The sequence below is a fragment of the Manis pentadactyla genome, chromosome 16 (assembly GCF_030020395.1).
Source record: "Manis pentadactyla isolate mManPen7 chromosome 16, mManPen7.hap1, whole genome shotgun sequence".
Taxonomy (NCBI): domain Eukaryota; kingdom Metazoa; phylum Chordata; class Mammalia; order Pholidota; family Manidae; genus Manis; species Manis pentadactyla.
In genome coordinates, this window is record NC_080034.1 from 20,773,546 (window position 1) to 20,795,208 (window position 21,663).

At 41.9% G+C, this 21,663-nt stretch overlaps 1 protein-coding gene and 1 long non-coding RNA gene across 8 annotated transcripts in view; both read right to left on the minus strand.

The window, feature by feature from the left end:
* Positions 1–1,740: 1,740 nt before the first annotated feature.
* TMEM14A (transmembrane protein 14A) overlaps positions 1,741–21,663 on the minus strand; it is a 30,312-nt gene continuing 10,389 nt past the window's right edge. Inside the window, exons 4-7 of one of the 7 annotated variants that reach the window (XM_057493756.1) lie at positions 21,528–21,615; positions 6,459–6,904; positions 5,421–5,566; positions 1,741–4,552 (exon numbers count right to left, since the gene is read on the minus strand). In XM_057493756.1, coding sequence (XP_057349739.1) covers positions 6,547–6,904; positions 21,528–21,615 — 446 coding nt within the window. In that variant the 3' untranslated portion in view covers positions 1,741–4,552; positions 5,421–5,566; positions 6,459–6,546. Of the gene's footprint in view, positions 4,553–5,420; positions 5,567–6,458; positions 6,905–14,788; positions 15,482–17,792; positions 18,058–19,493; positions 20,064–21,527; positions 21,616–21,663 lie in introns of those variants that run through there. The other 6 variants (XM_057493752.1, XM_057493755.1, XM_036916380.2 and 3 more) reach the window with 6 other exon arrangements.
* On the minus strand, positions 11,117–15,417 carry LOC130681207 (uncharacterized). The gene is made up of 2 exons (XR_008994279.1): positions 15,293–15,417; positions 11,117–11,247 (listed from the first exon to the last, which is right to left on the minus strand). It is a non-coding gene; the product is annotated as an uncharacterized LOC130681207 (long non-coding RNA).

Consider the following 21,663-nt stretch of genomic DNA (forward strand, 5'->3'; position numbering starts at 1 on the left):
CTCTTTGATCTATTTGAGAAATTTTTATATTTAACAGTTATATACCTTGTCAAAAAGAGTAGAAATTTTCATCTGACATTCTCAGCTACACAAAAATAGTCTTCGTTTTGCAGTTTGCTACCTTTCTGACTTACACCTAAAGCCTTTTTTTCTCTGTCTTTTTTTAATGGAATCATTTTCTTTCAGGTAGTCAGCCTTTTTTTCTATTCAATTATGGAAGTTATATTTATTTATTTTATGTCTAATATGGATCATTCAGTGTTTCAGGGGCTGGGTTAATAACAATGGTGAGCAAGCCAGATATAGTCTCTGTGCTCATGGGGCTTACTCTAGTGAGAGAAATAGAAAAATAGATAGTCATAATCCCAAATCATGCATACATTGTATATGAGGTTCCTAGAGCTGCTATAACAAACAGTCACAAATTTAGTGTCTAAAAACAATAGAAATTAATTCTCTCACAGTTCTGGAAGCTCTTCATGTGAATTCAAGATATGGCCCTGCTCTCTCTGAAGGCTTCAGGAAAAGATATTTCCTTGCTTCTTCCTGGCTTCTGAGGGTTGCCGGCAATCCTTGGCATTTCTTGCTTGGGAGATGGGCTTCTCCAATCTCTGCCTCTGTTGTCACATGTGTTTGTGTGTGTCTATCCTAGTTTCCCTCTCCTTAGAAGGATAGCAGTAATCGCACTTGGGTCCCCCCTACCCTCATCCTGTATGACCTCACCTTGACTTCACTACATCTGCAAAGACTGTCTTTACAGATCAAGTCACATTCAAGTACTTCGGGTCAGGACTTCAACATATCCGTTTAATCTACATCACCACCACGTTAGGGGATGAGATCATACTGAGCACAAAGCTCATCAGGACACCTTTTCCAGAATCAGTGGGTCAGACACGGTTTCTCAAGTGAGGAAATATGAATGATGTGAGATCTGAAGGAGAGATGAGTTGCAATTAGTGACAGGTTGGGCGGCAGAGATGGAATCCTAGCAGGGGCTCACCAGGGCCAGGAGCTTTGAGAGAGAGAGACGGAGCATGGTGTGTGTGAGGAAAGAGACATCATCAGCTCAGGAGCACCGAAGCCCGGGCTGGGAGTGGTGACAGCGAGGGGAGATCAGGAAACAGGGCCCAGAGTCCCGTGGACTTTGAAGACCACAGCAACAAGTTTGGATTTTGTCCTAAGGGAAATATGGCACACCTGAAGTGTAGGTATATACCCTGCTTTCCCAGCTGATTATAAACAATCAAATCGCATCTTTTTAATACTCATTGTAAGTCACTCAAGCATCCATCTCAGAATAGCAAGAACATTTCCCCTCAGCTCCACCCCCAGTCTCTTTCCCATGTTAAATATGATTGATGCTCCCATTCAAGGCATCAAATAGCCCCGAGACCAACAGACAATCCCACCAGCCCTCCCCTGGAATCCTGGGATGCCTGCTCTTCGCTGCCTTTCCGCCGCACAGAGTTCCTGTGGTCCCGTAGACCTGATCTGACACAGATCAGTGGGCACTCTGGCCACCATTAGTCCACCTGAGCTTCAGAGAGAAGGAAGAGGAAGTCTCCCTCCCTCGGTCCCTCGGGCCTGCAATCTCCAACTACAGAGGGAGATGTACAGACATTTCCCCTGGCATGTCGTTGTGCAGGAGAGGCTGTGACACAGTGATTTCTAGACTCAGCTACGTGATGAGCCTGTATCTTGGGTTCCTTCGGGGAACTCTGGGATCCATGGGTGTCCTGACCCGCGGGACTATCAACGGGGGTCGACGACCTGGAGGAGAGAATGAAGGGGCAAGGGACACAAAGAACGGACAGCAAGACAGGATGTCTGATCAAGCTGGCACAGTTTATTGTTTGCAGGCTCAATTTATACAGGTAGCGAGGAAGGGGTGGGTCAGAGGGTGACTGGGCCTTGGCTGGCGCCGGCGGGAGCGGAGGACCTGGAAGAGAAGCAAGGAGTTCGCCATTTTGTGGGTGGGGGCCCTTGGGAGGGAGGTTTTAAGGGTGGGGCTTTCCCCTGGGGCAGAGGGTGTTCTTGATTAACAAGATGCTGGTAATATTAATAGGCTAGTGGAAAGAACAGAAAAGCACATGTTGCTAGGTAACTTAACCACTAGTTCCGGCTTAGGAGTTCGCTAAATGCGTTTCTTGGTAATAGGGGAAAACTTGTTTCTAACGCGTGGATGGACTTATTATTTCTGACTTTACAGGAGAGACTTTACTTAAAGGTTGCTGTTGTCTTAAGGCTTTCGTAACCGAGCCTGCCTAAAGGCCCACAGGTTTGCTCCCAACACATGGGATTGAGCCCAGGGCCCTAGGTCCAACTGCCCATTTTCATAGCATGGACTTCTCCCTGTTGAGTGGGGTGGAACTGACGAGACACAGGGCACATAGCTTCAGTGTCAGGTCAACATGGCCCAGAAAGGAGGTGCCCACCTGTTTTCACGGGAGGCTTCTGGTTCCCTTTGCACATTTATCCTCCCTGTTCAGCTTAGGCTCCTCAAGGGATTCATGAGCAGGAGAGGCCTTTGTCGTACATCCCTCCAACACTATGTTCTTACACCCTTGCTTGAGAACAGAGGTTCTCAACCTCATCACACCTAGCCTTAGCCTTCCCCAGTGGATAACATATTTTGTAAATGCTTTTTATTATCCTGAAGTGAACTTGGTAAGATTTACCTTATTATGGCTGTTGCTGTGAACACAAGAAGAATGAGGTATCACCTTATCTCAAAAAGGGTGGCTGAGGAGAATTTAATGAAATGCCTGTTTATAAAACTAGTAGGGTTCAGATACCTCAAGGGATGGTGACATGGTGCTCTCTGGGGTAGAGGTCACAGTGGGAGGACTTTACCTCCCCCATCCTCAATGTGAGAAGGCCACAAACAGGAGAGGGGCCTAGGAATGCACTGAGGGTCATAGATACAGGAAAGGGCCCCCTGACAGAAGCTGGTGGCTTTCATAGAAGAACGCACCCACTGCCGGCCTAAAGATTCCAGAGCACGTGGGCAGTTGACAAGAATCACAAACGGCTGGAAGTGATTGCAATGCTTTGTGACTAGCTTGCACTATAGTTTTATCCCTTTTCATGCCATGCATAGTGTGGTTAGAAAATACAAGGAAATGTGTTTTTAATTTTGGGTGTATATACTGATTTATATATTAACTTATATTTACTATGCCAGATGTTAACTATGTTGAATATCATTCCTGGGTAATCTGTGACATAAAAACATAAAGACGTTTGTTACACAATCATTTGGATTTGGCATTTGATCCATCCACCACCTATCATTTTCATGAAAAAAGTAGATATTAATTTCTCTGACCACACAGAGGGAATTGGGTCAAGATTTGAGCTATTATGTTTGTTAACTTGCCAATTTTCCAAAATCTTCTTAAAGAACAAGCATGTATTAGGAACACTGCCACCAGAGCTGCTTGGATGAGGCAGCTGTGAGTCAGCAAAACTTCAGTATGTGTTGACTTTGACACATCCTGCCTTCCACTTTCTTCAGCAATCTTTGTTCACCTCTCCTCTGTACTCAATAGCTATGTTTGAATATATTTGTCCTTTGGAACTTTCAACAGAATTGCAACATTCTAAATCAACAGACTAGCCATGCATATCCCCCCCCCACCAAAAAAAATATAGACTCTGACCTCAGAAACTGATGATCTTAAGGATTATGGTTCCAGTAAATAATATTTAAAGGACTTTATTCATTATTGTATTCAATAAATGTGTCTTGAGCACATTTTTCCCTGATTCTTCTAGGCACAGAGGATACCATGGTACATACAAGAGCATTTTCCTGGTCAGACAATGTGTAAATGAACTGATCAATGAAAAAGTTAATTATGATTAGTGATGAGTGCTGCCAGGAAAATAAAACAGCACAGTGTGATGGACAGTTTTGGGGATGGTGATGAGGAAGTGGTTAACCAAGAATAGGAGACTAAGTCCTGGATGACAGGAAGACTCCAAACATGAGACGTAGGGTAAACAGGGAGGGTAGTGACCTGGGTCAGGAACGACTGTGGTGTGTGTCAGGCACAGCAGGCGGGCAGACGCGGGAGCAGGTGAGAAAGCACTGAAAGGTGAGATCAGAGAGGCAGGCGTGGGTGTTTTAGTTCTCTATTCCTGCATAACCACCCCAAAATTTAGTGGCTTAAAGCAACTAACATTTATTTTCTAATGCAGTTTCTGAGGGTCAAGGGTCTGGGAGCAGCTCAGCTGGGTGGTCCTGAGCCAGGGTCTCTCAGAAGGCTGCAGGTAAGCCATCCGCAGGGGCTGCAGTCACCTGAAAGCTTGACTGAGGAACTGCCGGCTGATCTCCTTCCAAGTCGGGGCAGCCCTCGGCTCCTCGCTGGCCGCTGGCAGGAGGCCTCAGTTTCTTGTCACGCCTGCCTCTCTGCAGGGCGGTCTGGGTGTCCACGGGAGGGATGAGCTAACTCCTCCGGGAGCAAGCAATCCAAGAGTCGGCCACGTCTTTTAGGACCTAGCATCGGAAGTCACACTTCTGCTCATGATAGGTCGAGGACGTCATCTAGGATGAGAGGACAGTTGGAGGGGAGAAGGTAAGCAGTCTGGGAGCCAGTCAAAGAAACTGAGGAGGAGGCGTCGGTGAGGCAGGGGGACAGCCACGCAGTCCAGCATCATGAAGGAGAGGAGCCTGAGGCTCGAAGAGTGACGGTGCAGTTGGTAGCACGGAGGTCGTGCTGAGCCTAGTGCGAGGGGGTGCAGTGCGGGGGTGCGGCAGTAGTGCAGGAGCCTGCCTAGCGTGAGTGGAGAAGCAGATGGGAGGTGAGAAGCAGAGACGACAGCCACTAGCCGCCCTTTCGATAAGTTTTGTTCCAAAAAAGGGCAGGGGAGTAGAACAGTAGACTTATTTGAGATCAAGAGCAGAAAGAAAAAGTGAAATAGGTTGGGCTCAATTTCATTTGCAATTGTGGGAAGCCACCTACCAGCCAAGGCCGTGCATTACAGCGACAGAGGTTCCCAAAGGCCCTAAAGTCGGTACCAGGCAGCTCCCGGCGCTCCGGTGCGCCTCCTAGTGCCCAGCTGCGACACCGCAGTCAACCTAACACACAGGTTGGGCCTCTTCGGAAATTACTTTTCTTGTAAAACGTAAATCTACACTGGAGTAAACTGCCAAAAGAAAAGCTAAAAACTTCTGACTGAAAGGCTGAGTCGGAAAGCTCTCCACAACTGCCCCTCAACACCTTCCAGTTCATTCTACTTGTTATTTCCTACTCCCTCATCTCACCTTCATCCCTCAGTCCCTCTATTCCAATCGCTTTTCCACTGTCCGCTTCTGCGGTACAGATTTGCAGTGACGTTTCCACAAGCCAAGGAACGCCCAGGGTTGCCAGCAGCCGCCAGAAGCTAAGGGAAAGGCGTGGAATGGATCAAACCTCAGAGCCTCAGAAGGAACCAACCTCGGTGACACCCTGACTTCGGACTGCTGGCCTCCAGAACCGTGAGAGCATGCCTTTCTGTTGTGACAGCCACCCAGTGTGTGGTAGCTCATCACAGTGGCCACAGGAAACCAGTACAGCCTCTGTGCGATAAACAAGAAACTGTAAGACAACAACATAGACGGCTCTCAAAACAATTGTGCTGAGTGGAAGACCAGAGAAGAAAGAGCACTTGTTGTATGGTTTTTTTAATATGAAGTTGTAGGCTATGCAAACTAATTTACTGTGACAAGAAGCAGATCAGTGGTATGGGGAGAGGCCAGAGGAAGGGACTCCAGCAGCACACAGGACATACTAGGTTCAACATACAGATTATATAAACAACATACTGATGCATGGGTTGCATCCATATGTCAAAACTTACCCACTTGTATGCTTACATTATGTGTGCTTGACTACGTGTCAGCTCTACCCCCAGTAAGGCAATAAAACTAATGGAAGCAGATAATCCCCCCCACATCTATCCCGTAGATGGCCGTTCTGGACAGTTCCTCTGCTCTCCAAGCTGCCTGGCCTGCCTCTCTCTGCATGTTGCTTCAAATTATAAATAGGCTTAGGTCTCTGCTGAGCTAACCCCCTTGCTACCTCCATCCCCTCCTCTCAGAAGAAACCCAGCAAACACTCCAAAGCAAATCAGAAGAGCTCTTCTGATTTGCTGGCTGATTTTCTCGTTTGCTAGTTCCTTCCCTCTATCCTGTCATTTCTAAACTCTAGCTCTGCTTCTCCCCAAAGTCTTGAAATTTGTTTCATAACCAATGAACTAATCACCAGATTAGTCTGATTAGTTCAAAGCTCTTTTCTCACTTCTGTCTTCTGTGACTTCTTTCCTGCAAATGCAAGCCCAACCTCCTTTTCCATCAGCACCCTTCTGTCAGGACCCCCCCACCCTGCCAAACTCTAGTGCTCATAGAGTCCCGTGGCTCCCTTTCCGTGGCGACTTATATGACTTTCTTGCCAACTTGCTGTCACACTCACCCCAGCCAATCCGGCTTCATTGCAAAAGGTCGGAGTTTTCACAAAATGAATAACAAGTTCTCGGTGACAGCCCTCTGTCCTGCAGAGCTCAGGTGCAAAGAATGCTACGAAAGGCTCCAGAGTGTGACGTTGGGCAGCAGACACAGCATTCGGCAGGGCAACTTGGGTAAGCCTCCAGAATGGCCTGATCGCCGTCCACACTCTTTATGCTCCTTTCCTTCGTATCTCGTAACGCTCTCCTCACCACTCTTTGCCAGTCTATCAGTGTCTTCTCCACCCTGACACTCCCACTGATGAACTCAACAAACCCTGGGCATTCCAGTGAGGGGTCCTTCTGGATGTGATGCTTCTTCTGTTCTGTTTGCATACCAAATGATAACTTCCTCACCCGCACACTGGGGAAGATGGGGAAGAGGGTGTGGCAGGCAGTGGTGGTAGAGAAACATCTACAGGAGGAAGGTGGCAATTAGGCATTGTACATGAGGCTGGGCCCCATGCACCTGAGATGGGCATAGGCCAAAGCTGATGAAAATTCGGTTGTTACAGCATCCTGACCCTGTTGCTCTACCTCAAGACCTATCCATCCTTTTCTGAGGTTGTCCTGAACGCTGGTTTTCCCAGTACTGTTGGGAGACAAGGAGGAAGGAAGAACCAAGCATGAAAATTTGGCAGCTGTATTAACCTCAATGCATCTGACCCTCCTCTCCATTTTCAATGAATAATGGGGATCCACAGAAGTTGGGATTGACCTAGAGTCACACGGCTGGTCAATGGTAGAATCAGCCCAGAGGCCAGGTCTCCTGAACCACAGGCTTTGGCCTTTTATTCATTGATTTAGGAAATATTTTAAAGCCCTGAGGTATGTCACACTGGGTGCAGAGACAGCCACTGTGCAGAACAAGATGGACAAAGACCTTTGACCACAAGGAATTTACATTTTTTTGTGGGAGGAAAAAACCCACAAACAAACAAATAAATTAATACCACAATTCTAACCTGTGATGGGGATGTGAAGAAAATAAACAGGGACTAAATAGATGGTAGTTGGGATCAGGGGATGAAAGGAGAGCTCTATTTTTTTGGCCAACTTTATTCAGATATAATTGACAAATAAAATTGTAAGATACTTAAAGGGTACAATGCAATATTTGGTACATCTATACAGTGAAAGGATTGCTCCCATCGAGTTAATTAATGTGTCCATCATCACCTCACATATTTACCTTTTTGGGTTGTTTTTTTTTTTTTTGGTGAGAACATTTAAGTTTTATCTGAACAAGTTTCAATTACAGAGAACAGCGCTGTCAACAATAGTCACCACATTGCACATTAGACGGTCAGACCTTATTCACCTTGCATCTGAAAGTTTGTACCCTTTTACCAACAAGAGCTCTACTTGGGATGGACGGTGAAGGAAGGCCACTCACTCTGGGGGGCTGGGGCGACATTTAAGATGAGCCAAAGAGTGCAGAGAAACCAGGCCTGCATGCCAGGAGATGGGCAAGAGGATTCCAGACCCAGGAGCCAGCACCTTTGAGTCTTGACATGGGAGAGTGCCCCAAGCCAAAGGAGGTGGGCAGGAGAGTGGGGGTGGCTGTGTGGCCTGAAGAAGGGGGCGGCAGGTGGCAGATGACACACTCCAAGTACTGTCAGGGGATTTTGGTTTTATTTTAGATGAAATGGGAATCTGACGTCTGGCTTTCTTCCGTAAGAGTTTCCCCAAATGATACAATATTTTGGGAAGGCATAGTTTCACACTATTGTTATTTGAAAGCATAACTTGAACTGTAGGATGAAAAATGGATCTGCTTTTGCACCAAAAAAAAAAAAAAAAGATGGAAAGAAAAGTGAAAACCAGCTACAGTCCGTGGCTTTGCCAAACTAAATTAACTGACCTTTCTGGAGTTTTGTGGATAAGTATGTTAGTAGAATTTATAAAGCTTGTAAAAATAAATGAATTATAAAGTAATGACATAAAAATGACAGGGGTCAACTAATAACTTTAGTTGAGATTAATGTTTGCTGGGTGTAACTCACTGAAAAGGTGAGTGTGGATCAAAACATTTTAACAGAATCATTTAACTATATCAGGGAACTTCCTACTTAAACACATCAAAAGCAGCCTTGTAGTATTGGAGATAATTGCCTCTAATATTGTGTTCTATAAATCAATGTTTTATGCTAAGCTTTTCAGAGTGAAGCTTCCAGTACAAGAATGTAGGTGTTCACACATATGCTAAACACACACACACAAATGAAGAAAATATGTATTAAATGCTGATGAACTGAACTGCACCAGTTGTAAAGTCTCATGTTTTAAGATTGACAATTTGGACACACTACATTGATATAAATAATAGCTCATTGAGATTTCTTAAAGAATTGATTTTGCTTAAATTTTTTCCAATATAATTTAAGTAAATTAACTCATGTGTTTATCTAGCTATCATCTGATGGTTTCACACAACTTCACTTCCTACTGCTAGTGACGACTTATTTGCTAATGCCAAGTGATCCTCATGCAAGGAGACAAGGTACAGATCTTTCCCAATCAGACCAGTGAGTGCCAGGACAGCATCTTTATGGCAGGGAAGAAAATCTCATTTTTTGTCAGGACAGAAAGATTATCCATTCATCAGAACATACAAATTCCATACCCCAGGACGTACTGTGTGCTATGTTACTAGACTGACATTTATGGAGAAGAAAGTAGTTATTCTTTCTCTTAAATTTCTCGATAATCTACATTACTAAAACCCAGTTTTAATAGACAAAGCAGAATGGAGGCATAATGCCAAGAGGGTTGGAGTCAAAATTCTAGAATGCTAGGCTGAGGATTTTTAAAAAGGTATGAAGTTACTGGTCTGTTTAATTCCTTTTATTCCTACACATTTTAAACAGTGGATTATTTTCTTTGATTTTCTTTTCCTTGAAAGCGGTGAAATTATCTACTTAGCAGGACTGTCTGCTGAAATTCTTCTGGCAAGAATGAGATAAATGCATGACAACTGCTTCTAATCCTCATTTTCTGCAAATAGGTTGGCGAGAATTGTGACCAGTGTTCCTGAGTCTATTGAGCCTTCTTCTTATGATTTCCCTGGTGTAAAAGACAGAGTTGGAAGTCGTTACAAAAGGAAAAGAGAGAGCTGGATAAAGCTGGTGGAAGATGATGTTCATTAACACTTGTTGCTCAGAGTTCTGTTTGGTGACATTTGTCTGAGGAAATCAGTACTTTCTTGTAAACAAACAAGCTCAGCTGCTTAAATCCAGCAATTATTCTAGAATGCATTTACTATATGCTTAACACTTAAGTCACAGATACTAAAAAAATGTTTCTAATTTTTTCTGTTTATAATAAAGTTAGAGCTTTAACAGAAAGCCAGAATTACAATTCAAATGGTTTCAAATGAATTAGCCATATTGTTTCTGTTATAGTTGACAAATTCTCTTGTTATGCTCTCACTTCAAATGAATAATATATACAATTAGAATGAGTGGACTGGGGATTTACCATTATATATTATAAATATGGATAATTTATTTTAAAGATAGACACATGAACACACAATGTCATGAATATATTTCTAAATAAATCAGCAACCTGTTTTTCATGTTTGAAAATTTAATTTTCAGTTTAATTGAAGTCTTTGCAAGTCTTTGGTTAATTGTTTAATTGATGTCAATTTTAGGGTAAATTAGGGTACCTTAGTTTTGACTGGTACTTGAATGGTTATACGTCTTTACAGAGGTGAGTTACCCAAAATCCAATTTCATTCTCTTTTAGGAGGTAAACATCTCAATAGAATATAAAGCCAAGACACTTTGACTTGAAATGATTAACCTAGGCAACTAACTTAGACACTAGCATTCAGAATATACTTTTGCTTTTAAGAAATATTAAAACATTGACCATCTTGCTATTCAGAATGAAGGCCATCTATGTCATCTTTCTCAGATTTTAGAACTTTGAGATCTATCAGAGCTTCTGATCTATTGGACCTTTGAATAAAAAACAAGATAATGTTCCCTCTATTCCATGAAACATAATTACATCTGTTGTGTGGCTTATTTTCTTTTGATAGCTAATATTTCATTGATTGTTAAAATTGATTCTAAGCAGTGTTTTTATGTGGAGATAAGGGTGAATCAATTCACTAATTTAAGAGTGCAAGAATTTCTTTAGATTTCTATAACTGAATTTGATTTTTGTTTTGAACCCCATTCCAACAAGGGCACAAATGAAGCCTCAAGACAGTTCCCATCTCCTCCCAAACACACACTTGCCTATTTTCCCTAGAGTTGTAGCTGAGTTGCTAGGCACCGGGAGAGGGCCGTCCTGTCCTCAGCAGCCGTCCGTCCAGGCAGGACACTGCCAAGACATTCTCACTCCCATCTAGTCTGGGTGACAGTCTTGAGAAACTGCCGCACCCTTCATTAACACGACAGGGGCCTGGGAGTTTTGAACTGTGTACTGGAAACGCCTGGTTCTTCTTGTGCCTTGCTGGGCTGTGGGGGCCCATCTGCCTTGACACGGCACCTACACATTTCTACTCAGTGCTTTTGAGTCATTCTGAGTTTGTAAGAAGAAAGGCAAAGGTTTCCCAGGTTCTCAGATACTCTAAGCCATATCGGGATTCTGGCATTTCTTAGCTTGCCTCTTTGAGCATTTGTAAAGGAAGAGAGGGGTTTCCTGTCACGGGACCTTGGGCGTCCAGCTTCTCTTCCATCCTCCTCCAAATTCCTTCCTCTACCTCAATTCCAGAGGGTGACTGGGTTCTTCCTGGCTCCTCTTAACCATCTGCAACATGTATTGGATGAAAGATGGTGGCAAATTCATTGGCTTTTCTCCCGAAGAGAGGTGGGCTACCATCCCCCTCCCCTTGGATCTGGGCTGGCTTCAGTGACTCGCTTGAGACTTACAGAAAAGAACATGGTGATAATACTGTGACTTTTGAAGCGAGATCAAAAGAAGACCTGAACCTCCTGCTTTGGTCTCAGAACCCTCCCTTTCTAGATGCTTCCTCTCAGAACCCAGACACCTGCTGTGAGATACCCAGGCGACATCAGGAGGCCATGGGTAGGTACTTGAGTCAAGGGCCTAGATGAGCTGTTAGCCAACAGCCTGTGTTAACTACGACCTTGGATACAGCCCAGTCAAGCCTCAGCCTATCCCTAGCCAACATCTGAGACTGCATGAAAGAATCTGACAAGAATCATCTGAGCCTTGCCAGTTCTTAAACCACAAAACTGTGAGCAAAATTAAATGGTTGTTTTAAGCTGCTATATTTGGGGGTAATCTGTTCTGCAACAATAATCAGAACATGGCATATATTTTATGCTCTTTTAAACTAAATCCAGGCTTTTGCAACTCCAAACTCTCACCATCTTTTTTACTCTGTTATTCACTGAATTCACAATTAATTGGGAGAGATAATAAGCACAGGAATATGGTGAATAGGGTAGAGAAACAGTATATGGAATCCTTGGTTGTCTGAAAACATTACCCCACCCCCAAGGAGGGACATGTTATGTGTGAGTGAAGTGTTTTTTTTTGTCTCTTGCAAAGAGGGATGGTTCCAATTCCTGAAAGAGAAGGGAAATAACTGAAGGACTGATTTGAAAAACAAAATAATTTCCATATTTTAGGTCTTGTGGCTTGGAGCATGCTGGGGGTCTAATAATGGACAGTAGGTGAATGGCAGAGGAAGCAATCCGATGGCGGGCACGCCCACTACTGCTGAACACCATTCAGGGAGTGGTACTCAGACCTCAGGGGGATCTGCTCATTTCTCAGGAGCAGTGGCTGGCAGATACCATTACAAACCACATGTTTTCCAGGTCAAAGGGAGAGCTGATACACAAGCTTTTCCCAATGGAACACAATAACATACTGAAAGAACATTTCTGGGTACCCTCTTTCAGTCTCTTCTCTCCATTCATTGGCTTTTTTTTTTTTCTCTTTATCAATGACCTTTCTCTGCTCCTCACTTTAAGTGACTAAATATAGCTATCCCCCAGTCCCTGAGTTTAAATGTCTCGCTTCAGTCCCACACCATGCTGCCTCCGAGGGTCAGTGCTCTGAATTCCTAGGCTGAAAACTGTTTGGGTCTCGGTCAAGTCAGGTGTCTCAAAGGACCTGGTCAATTCAGTCACGGCTGGGGGTGGGTTCTGTAGGACGACCGTGGTTGGCAGGAGCCCACCTCCCTCTGCAGGAGGTGCAGAGAGAGAAGAGCTCTCGGAGAAGGGGGATCACTGAGAACAGGCAGATGCTCCAAAGTTGTCTACTGGGTAAAGTGCCTTCTATGTAACAAATGCTCAATAATCATAGCTATTATGAGAAAAACATTGAGTAGCAAAAGCACTGAGTTATTCATTCTTAGTTTAAATTACCAGAAAGGCTCTAGGGGCAGGGAATACCTCACAGACAATCACCAAGCAAAAGTTTAAGGAACTTTTCTGTGCCCCAGGCTGATCACACATCTCACTCCGACCTGGGGTCTTTCCTGAGAACATCATCAAAGCTGAGTCATCTTATATAATGTTCACAGAACACAACCAGCTGGGCCAGCATAATTGTAAACAAGGAGAGGTAATCACTTTGGGAAGGAAATACCCCTGACTAGGGCGGCCTTTCTCCTAACGCATAACAATAGTGGCCCATTATTGGATGCTTCCTCTCTGCCTGTCACTTGATAAGCCCTTCGAGAATATTATCCCATTTAATGTTCACACTAATACTATGGGGGTATGATCATTCCTATTTCCCGGATGGAGAAAGTGAAAGTCAAAGGTACTTCTCAGAAGTAGTCTCTAGACCCAAGCTAAGCTGATCAGATCTTTCTGCCATATTTTTGGATTTGGGGTCAAGAGATTTAACCAGGTCTCTCTCCAGTTGCTGCGGCTCTAATATGGAAGACTTAGGAGGTGCCAATGGCCACATATGCTACTGTGTGAAAGGGAATGAGCGGGGTGGGGAGCAGAGATGAGAGACAGAGCTACGTAGAGTTCCATGGGGTTCCAGCCCCGGGGCCCTGTTTTTATGATACAATTATGTGACCTCAGACGGATTCATAGCAGGCCGCTGGACTTCACCTCCACGGGAGCAAGGATCAGCCTGGTCTTGCTCACTATCGTGCCTCTAGAGCCTCGTGGTGCTGGGATATAGGAGCATACAACAAATAGTGGTTGGGGGCGTGAATGACATATCCTTATGACATTCTATTAATCCTCTTTTATTCCATACGAAGAACCATGACTCAGCCTTGACTCTATTATCCAAACAGTCTTGATTATTAACTAGACTGTTGATCCATTCATCCTTCCACCCACCCATCCACTCATTCCCCCCCATCCAACCATTAGAGATCCTCCCGTGAGCCAGGTATTTCTAAGAACTGAAGATAAAAGAACAAAAGACCATGGTCATTTAGGACTTCCTGTCTAGGAAGGGGGACAGGGACAGGCCTCTAGAATGTAATCGGTATTTCCCAGGCCATCCAGCCTGGGAGCACAGTTGGTAGAAAACAATAACCCAACAGCGCATCTCTGGCTCTGGCCCATCTCGTAGATTTCCCACAGGTTTGATGTGCCTCAAAAACTCACTTTGCCTCTTTGATTTTTACGCAATTTTTAAATTTTCTTACCATGGAAATACAAGAGTAGAGAGTTGCTTAGAATGTATCAGTCATTTGGCCTGGAAAACAGAGCTTCTCAAACTTGAATGTGCATATAAATCCCTAGGGATCTTTAAGTACAGAGCCAGCTTGGTAGGAGTGGGTCTGCAATGCTGTTCTAACAACTTCCCAGATGATCCGTTTGTTGCTAGTTTGGGGATCACTCTTAGAATAGCACTCCATTGTGTTCCAAGACAAGTTTTGCTGATTTTGCTAATTACTTCTCTGAAATGTTCATCTGTGTCCTGTATTTTTTGCAAACTGATATTAAGGCTTGACTGAGTTTCAGGTCAATTGTTTTGGTGAGAATTCTTTGTAGGCAGTGCTGTATACTTTCTAGTGTATCTTATCAGGAAGCCATCATGTCTGGTTGTCCCAGTTTTAGTGATAATAGGTATTAAGGGTGGTCAGCCTGACCCTTCCAGTTAGAGATCCCTGCCAGTAATATTAGCATAGTCATCGTCTAGATCAGTGGTTCTCAGTGCTGACTGCACAGAATTACTTGGAGAGATTTTAAAAGCCACTGATGCCATAGTCCTAGTCCAATCAATTCTATCTGAGTCTCTGGTGTGGGACCCAGGCAGTGTGTGTGCATGTGTGTGTGTGTGTGTGTGTGTGTGTGTGTGTGTGTGTGTGTACATGCACTTATGCATCCGTGTGGGTTTTAAGCCCCTCATGCAATTCTGATAGGCACCATATGGGGTTGAAAGACCAAGGTCCTTTTTTTTTTCATTTTGGTTTCCAAAATGGTGATATTCTCAATCAATCCTTTTTTCCTCCTTATTTTGCTGAGCTCATAATGTGTAGAAATTCTGGTTTAGAAAGTGAGCCAGGTTATAGGTTGCAAAATAAATCAGCTTCATTCATACTATGACGACACTCATGCCTCCTACTCCTGAAGCCACTCCCGTCCTGCCACACAGTCCCCCTTGCTTCTGGGGACTTCCTCCCCAGGTACCTCAAGCTACCTTTGAATGTCTGCAGCCTGTCACCCCACAAGTCTACCCACTCAGGCCCCACAAGCCTCAGAGGCTATCTCAGAGCGGTGGGGATGGGCTTTTAATTTCTATACTATTTTAACTTCTTCAAACTGAGCATAGGTTATGTTTCTAAATAAGGTATTTTCATTTTCAGAGAAAAAAGGAAGCGGGAAAAGACTACTTTGCCTGACTCTGCCCTTTTGCTTCAAATCCTGATGAGTCACTGAAAATCCTCTTGAATGCTGTCTCTAGGCTTCAGAGGACAGCAGAAGTAAAATAGCCAGATTAATTTGGAAAGTGGAAAATCTTCAGCTTCCCCTAGTCTTACCCAGTTCTGCCACTCTGGGCTCGTGCTGGCAGAAGGGAAGATCTGTAGAGATAAAAAAAGCAAGAAGCTCAGAATGCTCATTTAAGAATTTGCCATCTGCCATGGGAGGAAAAGCTGGTCAGAGTCTTATTTTCAAATTCCTTCTTTATATTTGACTTCCTCACTCTCATCCTCTATTTTTTAAAATGTATCAGTTATTTAATTCAGTTTTTAGAACACCAGTTTGTGAAGATAAACTCCATTTGTGAGAGAACACAGAACATAGGTGGCCTTGGAGCTGAGCAACAGCTTTGATTTGGGCTTGAACTCTTTGAGTCCACAGCCTACTGGTCAACTTTGTACTGCTCTGGAAGTTTGTATTTCTCTCTCTGTGTCTTTCTGCAGAATTTTAATCGGCCTCTCTCTGTTGATTTTCAGGAATCCTTCAGCATGGCAAAGAAGCCCAAGCTTCACGACGTCAGTGGAAGAGGCAGAATGGAGTCTTTGTGTGGTGGCTCCTGGGCGCGGCAGGAATAGCAGTATGACGGGGGATTTATTCATATTATTTTCATCTCAGGGTCATTGAGCTCTTACTCAGGGAGCAGGTGTAGAAAATTCTGTATGATTCCGAAACAAAAAGCAGTTTTGACCACCTGCTCTTTGGATGCTGGGCTGTGAGTGGATTAGTTAGTTCTTTTAAATAAAGTGCACCCGGACTGTGGTAACTAGTTGGATACTGAGCTCATCCAAGGTGATGAAATAATGGTTAATGGAAGAAAGGAATGAAGGATGTGGGAAGGAAGGAGGGCAGGAAGGGGAGAAGGGATGGACGCATTCCATCACATAACTTTGCTTTGCTTTTCATTCTTATCAGTCAAGTATTGAATTCACTTAATTATATTTGTTTCAAGAATATTAAGAAACAGCAATTTAAAAAATGTACAGAAGTGCAAGAACATATCACTCACTACCAAAAATATAATAACTGTCCTATACCTTAATGAGTTTTTAAAATTCTGTCCCCAACTTATTTTAAAAGCTAAGTTACTGGAATATAAAGGCCTTTCAAAAATAAATATTTGTGTCTGCATACACATTCACTGTGAATGCAAAACAATTAGTTTCTGTAACCTCACTTTTTTTGTTGTTGTTACTCCTAAATGGTCTTTTAGACCCAAAGATCAGGGAATTTTCTCCAAACTTACAGCCAAGCTCCATGTGGTTTAACATGGAAATAGCGAGTAACCCTGGTGACCTGATCTTCATTAGTATGCTCTGTATTCTGTTTTAGCCCTGGCAGAAAGCACCAAGTTCATCTGTTCACTGGAAATGTAGATACCTTGTATGAATGCAGCTTAGAACATGGTCTGTTATTTAAATATTTTATAGATGTGCAACTTATGCAGTTTGGTGGTGCAGAGGTTTGAATAAATTTTAGGAGATAACAGAATTTTTATACCAGAATGTGAAGAAACCTATGAAACTGCTGCCCAGAAAAAAGCTCCCTCTATATATAATTTTATGGGTTCCTAGAAGCCATTAGATGAATATTTATATTCTAGGGCTCCAGGGTAAGAATTTCTGCTATAATAAAGCAAAACAACAACAAAAAGAGCCTTGGTGAAAAGTTCATCACTTTTTTCTAAAATTCTTTTGTTTTGGATATTTTTAAATTTTAAATTAAAATCTTGAAAATGTCTGAAGAAAAGTTGAAAGAATATTATAATACACAAACATGTTGCCACTACCTGGAATGAATAATTAAATAGTTTATCATATTTTACATTCATATATTTGCCTTTTTTTAAAAAAGCTACAGGTAATATATTCATATAACCTTCTTTTAAAAATAAAACATGAACAAATAAAGCTGTAATTCAGCTGGGCCCTGATGCCCATCTCCAAATAATTAACCTCTATCCAATCAGACCAGCCTTATGTTGTTACATTTAAATGTATGCTCACTAATGTGTGCCTTTTGAAATAATTTATATAAATGATTTATCTAACATATCATTCTACATCTTCATCCTTTACATTTAATACTATGTTTCTGAGATCTATCCCTGTTAAGTTTCTGCCAAATCACACTGACTTGAAATTATATGCTAGGTATGCCCCTAAACCCTCCACCTTCTCCTTCTCGGCTCTCACACAGGCACTAGGAGATCACAGGCAAGGTTTTTGCTTGTGGGCGATCAGCTGAGCTGGGCCGACATACAACTCCTTGAAGTCATCTTAATGGCCGAAGAGTGAAAACCTAGTGTCCTCTCAGGCTTCCCTCTGCTACAGATAATGCTAACCAAATAGCTCCCAAGAACTGCAGGGAGAATGAATTTTTATCATTCTTTTATTTTTTCATATAGTCATCCATTATCATTAAGAACCTACAAACTTCTTTATGCCAAGATCTGGGCTAGAGATACAAAGATGACCTTGAGGAACAGATCTAGTGGGGTAGACAAGCACACACACAGACAACCTCAACAGAATGTGGATTAAAGATGAAGTGACATGGGAAAGCAGATGAGGGTCCCTTGGGCTACTGTGGGGATCTGAGGCAGGCTTCTTGCAGGAGTTCAGTCTCAAAGGCTTTGCCTGAAATGCAGCAGGACCTCCAAGGAAGTGGCTTCCTTTCTCTAGATGAGGGGAAAATACTTAACAGTAACATCATTTTAGCCTAGCCATTATTTAACAAAATCATAACCTTTGACTATGCTCTCATTATATGCCAAGTGTTGTACCAAGCAGTGAATGCACATTCTCTCATTTAGTTTAGTCCATCCTCAAGGAAGATGGGAAAGAAAAGTCAGAAAGTTAAATAACTTTCCCGAGGTCACACCCTTGGAAGGTGACAGGACTGGTTCTCAAACCTCAGTGGGTCTGATTTCACAGCCTGAGTTCTAAAACTTTTCTATGTTGACAGATTCCTTCATAACCTTTTAAAATGTGCTTATTCAAAATGTTGTAACCCAAGTTTTGATAATTCTGCAGTCTCAATTTTCCACTTCACATTACAAGCATGTTTTGGCATTGTTGTTTAGTCAGCTGCATTTTTATACAATGTAGTCTGTTACATATACTTTTGAAATTTTTCATGATTTTATAATATTCCACTTATTAAGCTCAGAATGACCTTAAGTTTTCCCACATTTAAGATTTATTACTTACTTTAAATACTGAAAATCATGAACAACTTAAATATTCAACACCTCAGAACTGTCCACATAATGAGGAAACACCCACTGGATGGAATTGTATGCAGCCACCTAAAGTTATATTTTCCAAAGTTACAAAATAACATGAAAAAAACACTTACGATATAAGAACAACAAGGACTTCTATTTATTAGTTATATATTAGGATACTCTGTAACATTTGCTTTTGTAAATAATGGCACAACCTCTCTGGCCACCATTAGGATTAGTGGGATTTTTTTCTTTTAAGTAGGTTATTTAAAGGATTCTGAGTTTCCCATTTGGTTCAACTAGTAGGGTTTTTTTTTCTTTTCTTTTGAATTATTTATCACTGGAAGTTTAATAACATCCTTGAAAGTCAGTTGGAAAACAACCAAACACAGCCATATGACTCTGTTGTTACCAGCTGAGACTCTACCACCATTTCATGTAAGGAAAGGATTTGAAATCTGATACCATTGCACACAGCCAACAGGAAACTTCATATCTTTAGGGATTTAAGGGGTTTTGTCCATCACTGAGCCCCAATTCCTCACTACAGAGGAGAAACTGAGTCCCAGAGAGAGGAAATGACCTTCCAAAGAACACAGACCAGTCAGTGGGAGCACCGGGCTGGGACTAAGGTCTCTTGATGTTCATGGGGGGCCTTAAAACAAGTGCCTTGGACATCAAAAGTCAAAATATGCCTACAAATAAAGTGGTGATTTGAGTCAAAAGCATTGTTGTTTCAGAATGATTACAGTTTCAGAGAGAGAGTATCCCCTCCTGAGGAAGAGCTTGGACTTAAATAACTCTCCTTTCCAATCTCTTTCATGTGAATTGAACATGTAAATCTTGAAGATTATTTGAGTATACAGAGAAGACACTAAAATGCGAGAAACAGGTTTAAAACAGAATGTCTTTTATTTGAATACTGAGTATTTTCTGTTATTACACAGAGTGTGCTGAGAATGGAGTTTTTCTAAAGGAAAAAAATCATACTGGTAGCAATACAATTAAAATGGAAAAAATACAATTTCTACTATAACACAAATGACAAATAGATAAATTAGCATTCTGTGAAGTCCACTTAGGGCATTCCATCTTCTTATAAGTTGTAGTTTAGACATGAGTATTTGGAATTGTCAAAAAATACCACATTTATAAAACTAGACCCAACAAATGAAAGTGTGTATCACGATTTATTAAATACCTTTAGTGAAACCAGTACTGACAATTAGAAAACAGTTCAAAAAAATCCCTCAAACTAGTGTTCATATTAGAGGTGGCAGCCTTTTTTAATTCTAACATAAAATAAGACATTTAATATTCCATGTTGAAATTGATCTTTTAAATACAAAGAGTATGCTCTACCTGTTACAGTACGTAACTAAATGACATGAATTTAGGTTTCAGTTCCTCCAGATCCTCAGAGCAGCAGTAAGACAAGTCTCAGAATCATCATAAGGCTGGATTAAAATCAAAGCAAAGCAAAAGCAGGGTCACTCTTACGTGGCCTAAGACAGGAGATGTTGTACATGCACCTAACCTGGTGTGTAACTAAACTCTCGCTCCCCGAGTCCTCGCCTACTTCCACTCCGTGGAGCAGGGGTAATCTCACTGCTCCTGTATCTGAACTTCCCACACAGGACGGAATTAGCCACTCAAAAACACTGACTAGATGAATAAGAAAAATCAGAATTCGCTGTTCTGAAAATCTGAGATAAGCCTTTATAAGAGAAAGACAACTTTCAAAAGCGAAGTAAAGGCAACAATTTGAAAAAATAGCCAGTCAGCCATTTGGGGGTGTTATCGTTACAACCGCAGCTACTTCCCATTGATTGGGGTTCTCTTCTTGACCCATGAACCCTACTTCTGATTCTTTCCACCACCAATTATCATTTTTAGAACAGGGCTATAACTAGAAAGTGGACCTTTGTCATTGTACGTCTTCCCCCCACCCACCAAATCATAAACATAACCCGTAGCCACATTACACAATTCCATAGCAAATAGGAGAAAATTACAGATGGCAATACTACCCAGAGATAAACACAATTAACAGTTTGCAGTATTTCTTTCCTATCTTGGTTTTTCTTATACACAAACTCTCTAAAAATTGAGATCACACTATATTTGGTTACTTATTCTGTTTTTATATATTATATTATCAAGATTTCCTAACACCACTAAATAGTTTTTGAAAGCATGATATGTAATGCCTGCTCAGTATCCCATTAAGAGGACAAAACACTCATTGAAACGTTTCCTTACTGGTAAACTTTTTGGTTGTTTCTAATTTTTTCGTTCATCGTATTTTCCATTAGAAATAAAGTTGCAATAAACATCAGTCTTTGTACGTCTCATCATTTCATTGGAACGTATTACAAAAAGTGAAAATGTGTATCAGAGGAAATGAACATGTATGGCTTTCAACATATGGCACTTCCTGGAAGAGTTCAAAACATTACCTATGAATTTTTATTTCTCAATATGCTTAATCTCATAGAGACAATTACTGGGATCAAATTAAGTACAATTTAAGACTCCCCATTGATCTTTTTAAAATCATTAAGTTTTCTTTCTAAAAACTCTGAGTAACTGCAGCAGACTGTTATTCTGTCCAACTCTGAGACTGAATAGCAGATTTAAATGGATACATTTACTGTCTAAATGTATAAATCATCTAAATGTATAGTCAGATGCTAAATCCTGAACTATGTACGTGTGATCTGATGCTCCCACAACACTGAGTGTATTCCCTAAAATGTTCAGGTGCACACCAAAACTAAACACTGGCTGAACGCATGATATTTTAAGGTTTTATGGTCTTGTTTATTGTAATAAAAATTACTTTGACCTTTCAAACTGCAAAAATTCAGCCCTTCAAAATGATGGCAGAAGAAAAGTACAGGTCAAATAGTTTTTCTTACCTTAAACCTGCAACCAGGCCAGCTGGCATTATTTTCTTGGATCTCTTATATCTCACACCCATTATGGTGGCCAGGAAGAAAGCTGTAACTTAAAACCAAACCAATGCATGAACCAGAGTTTCAAACATACTATCAG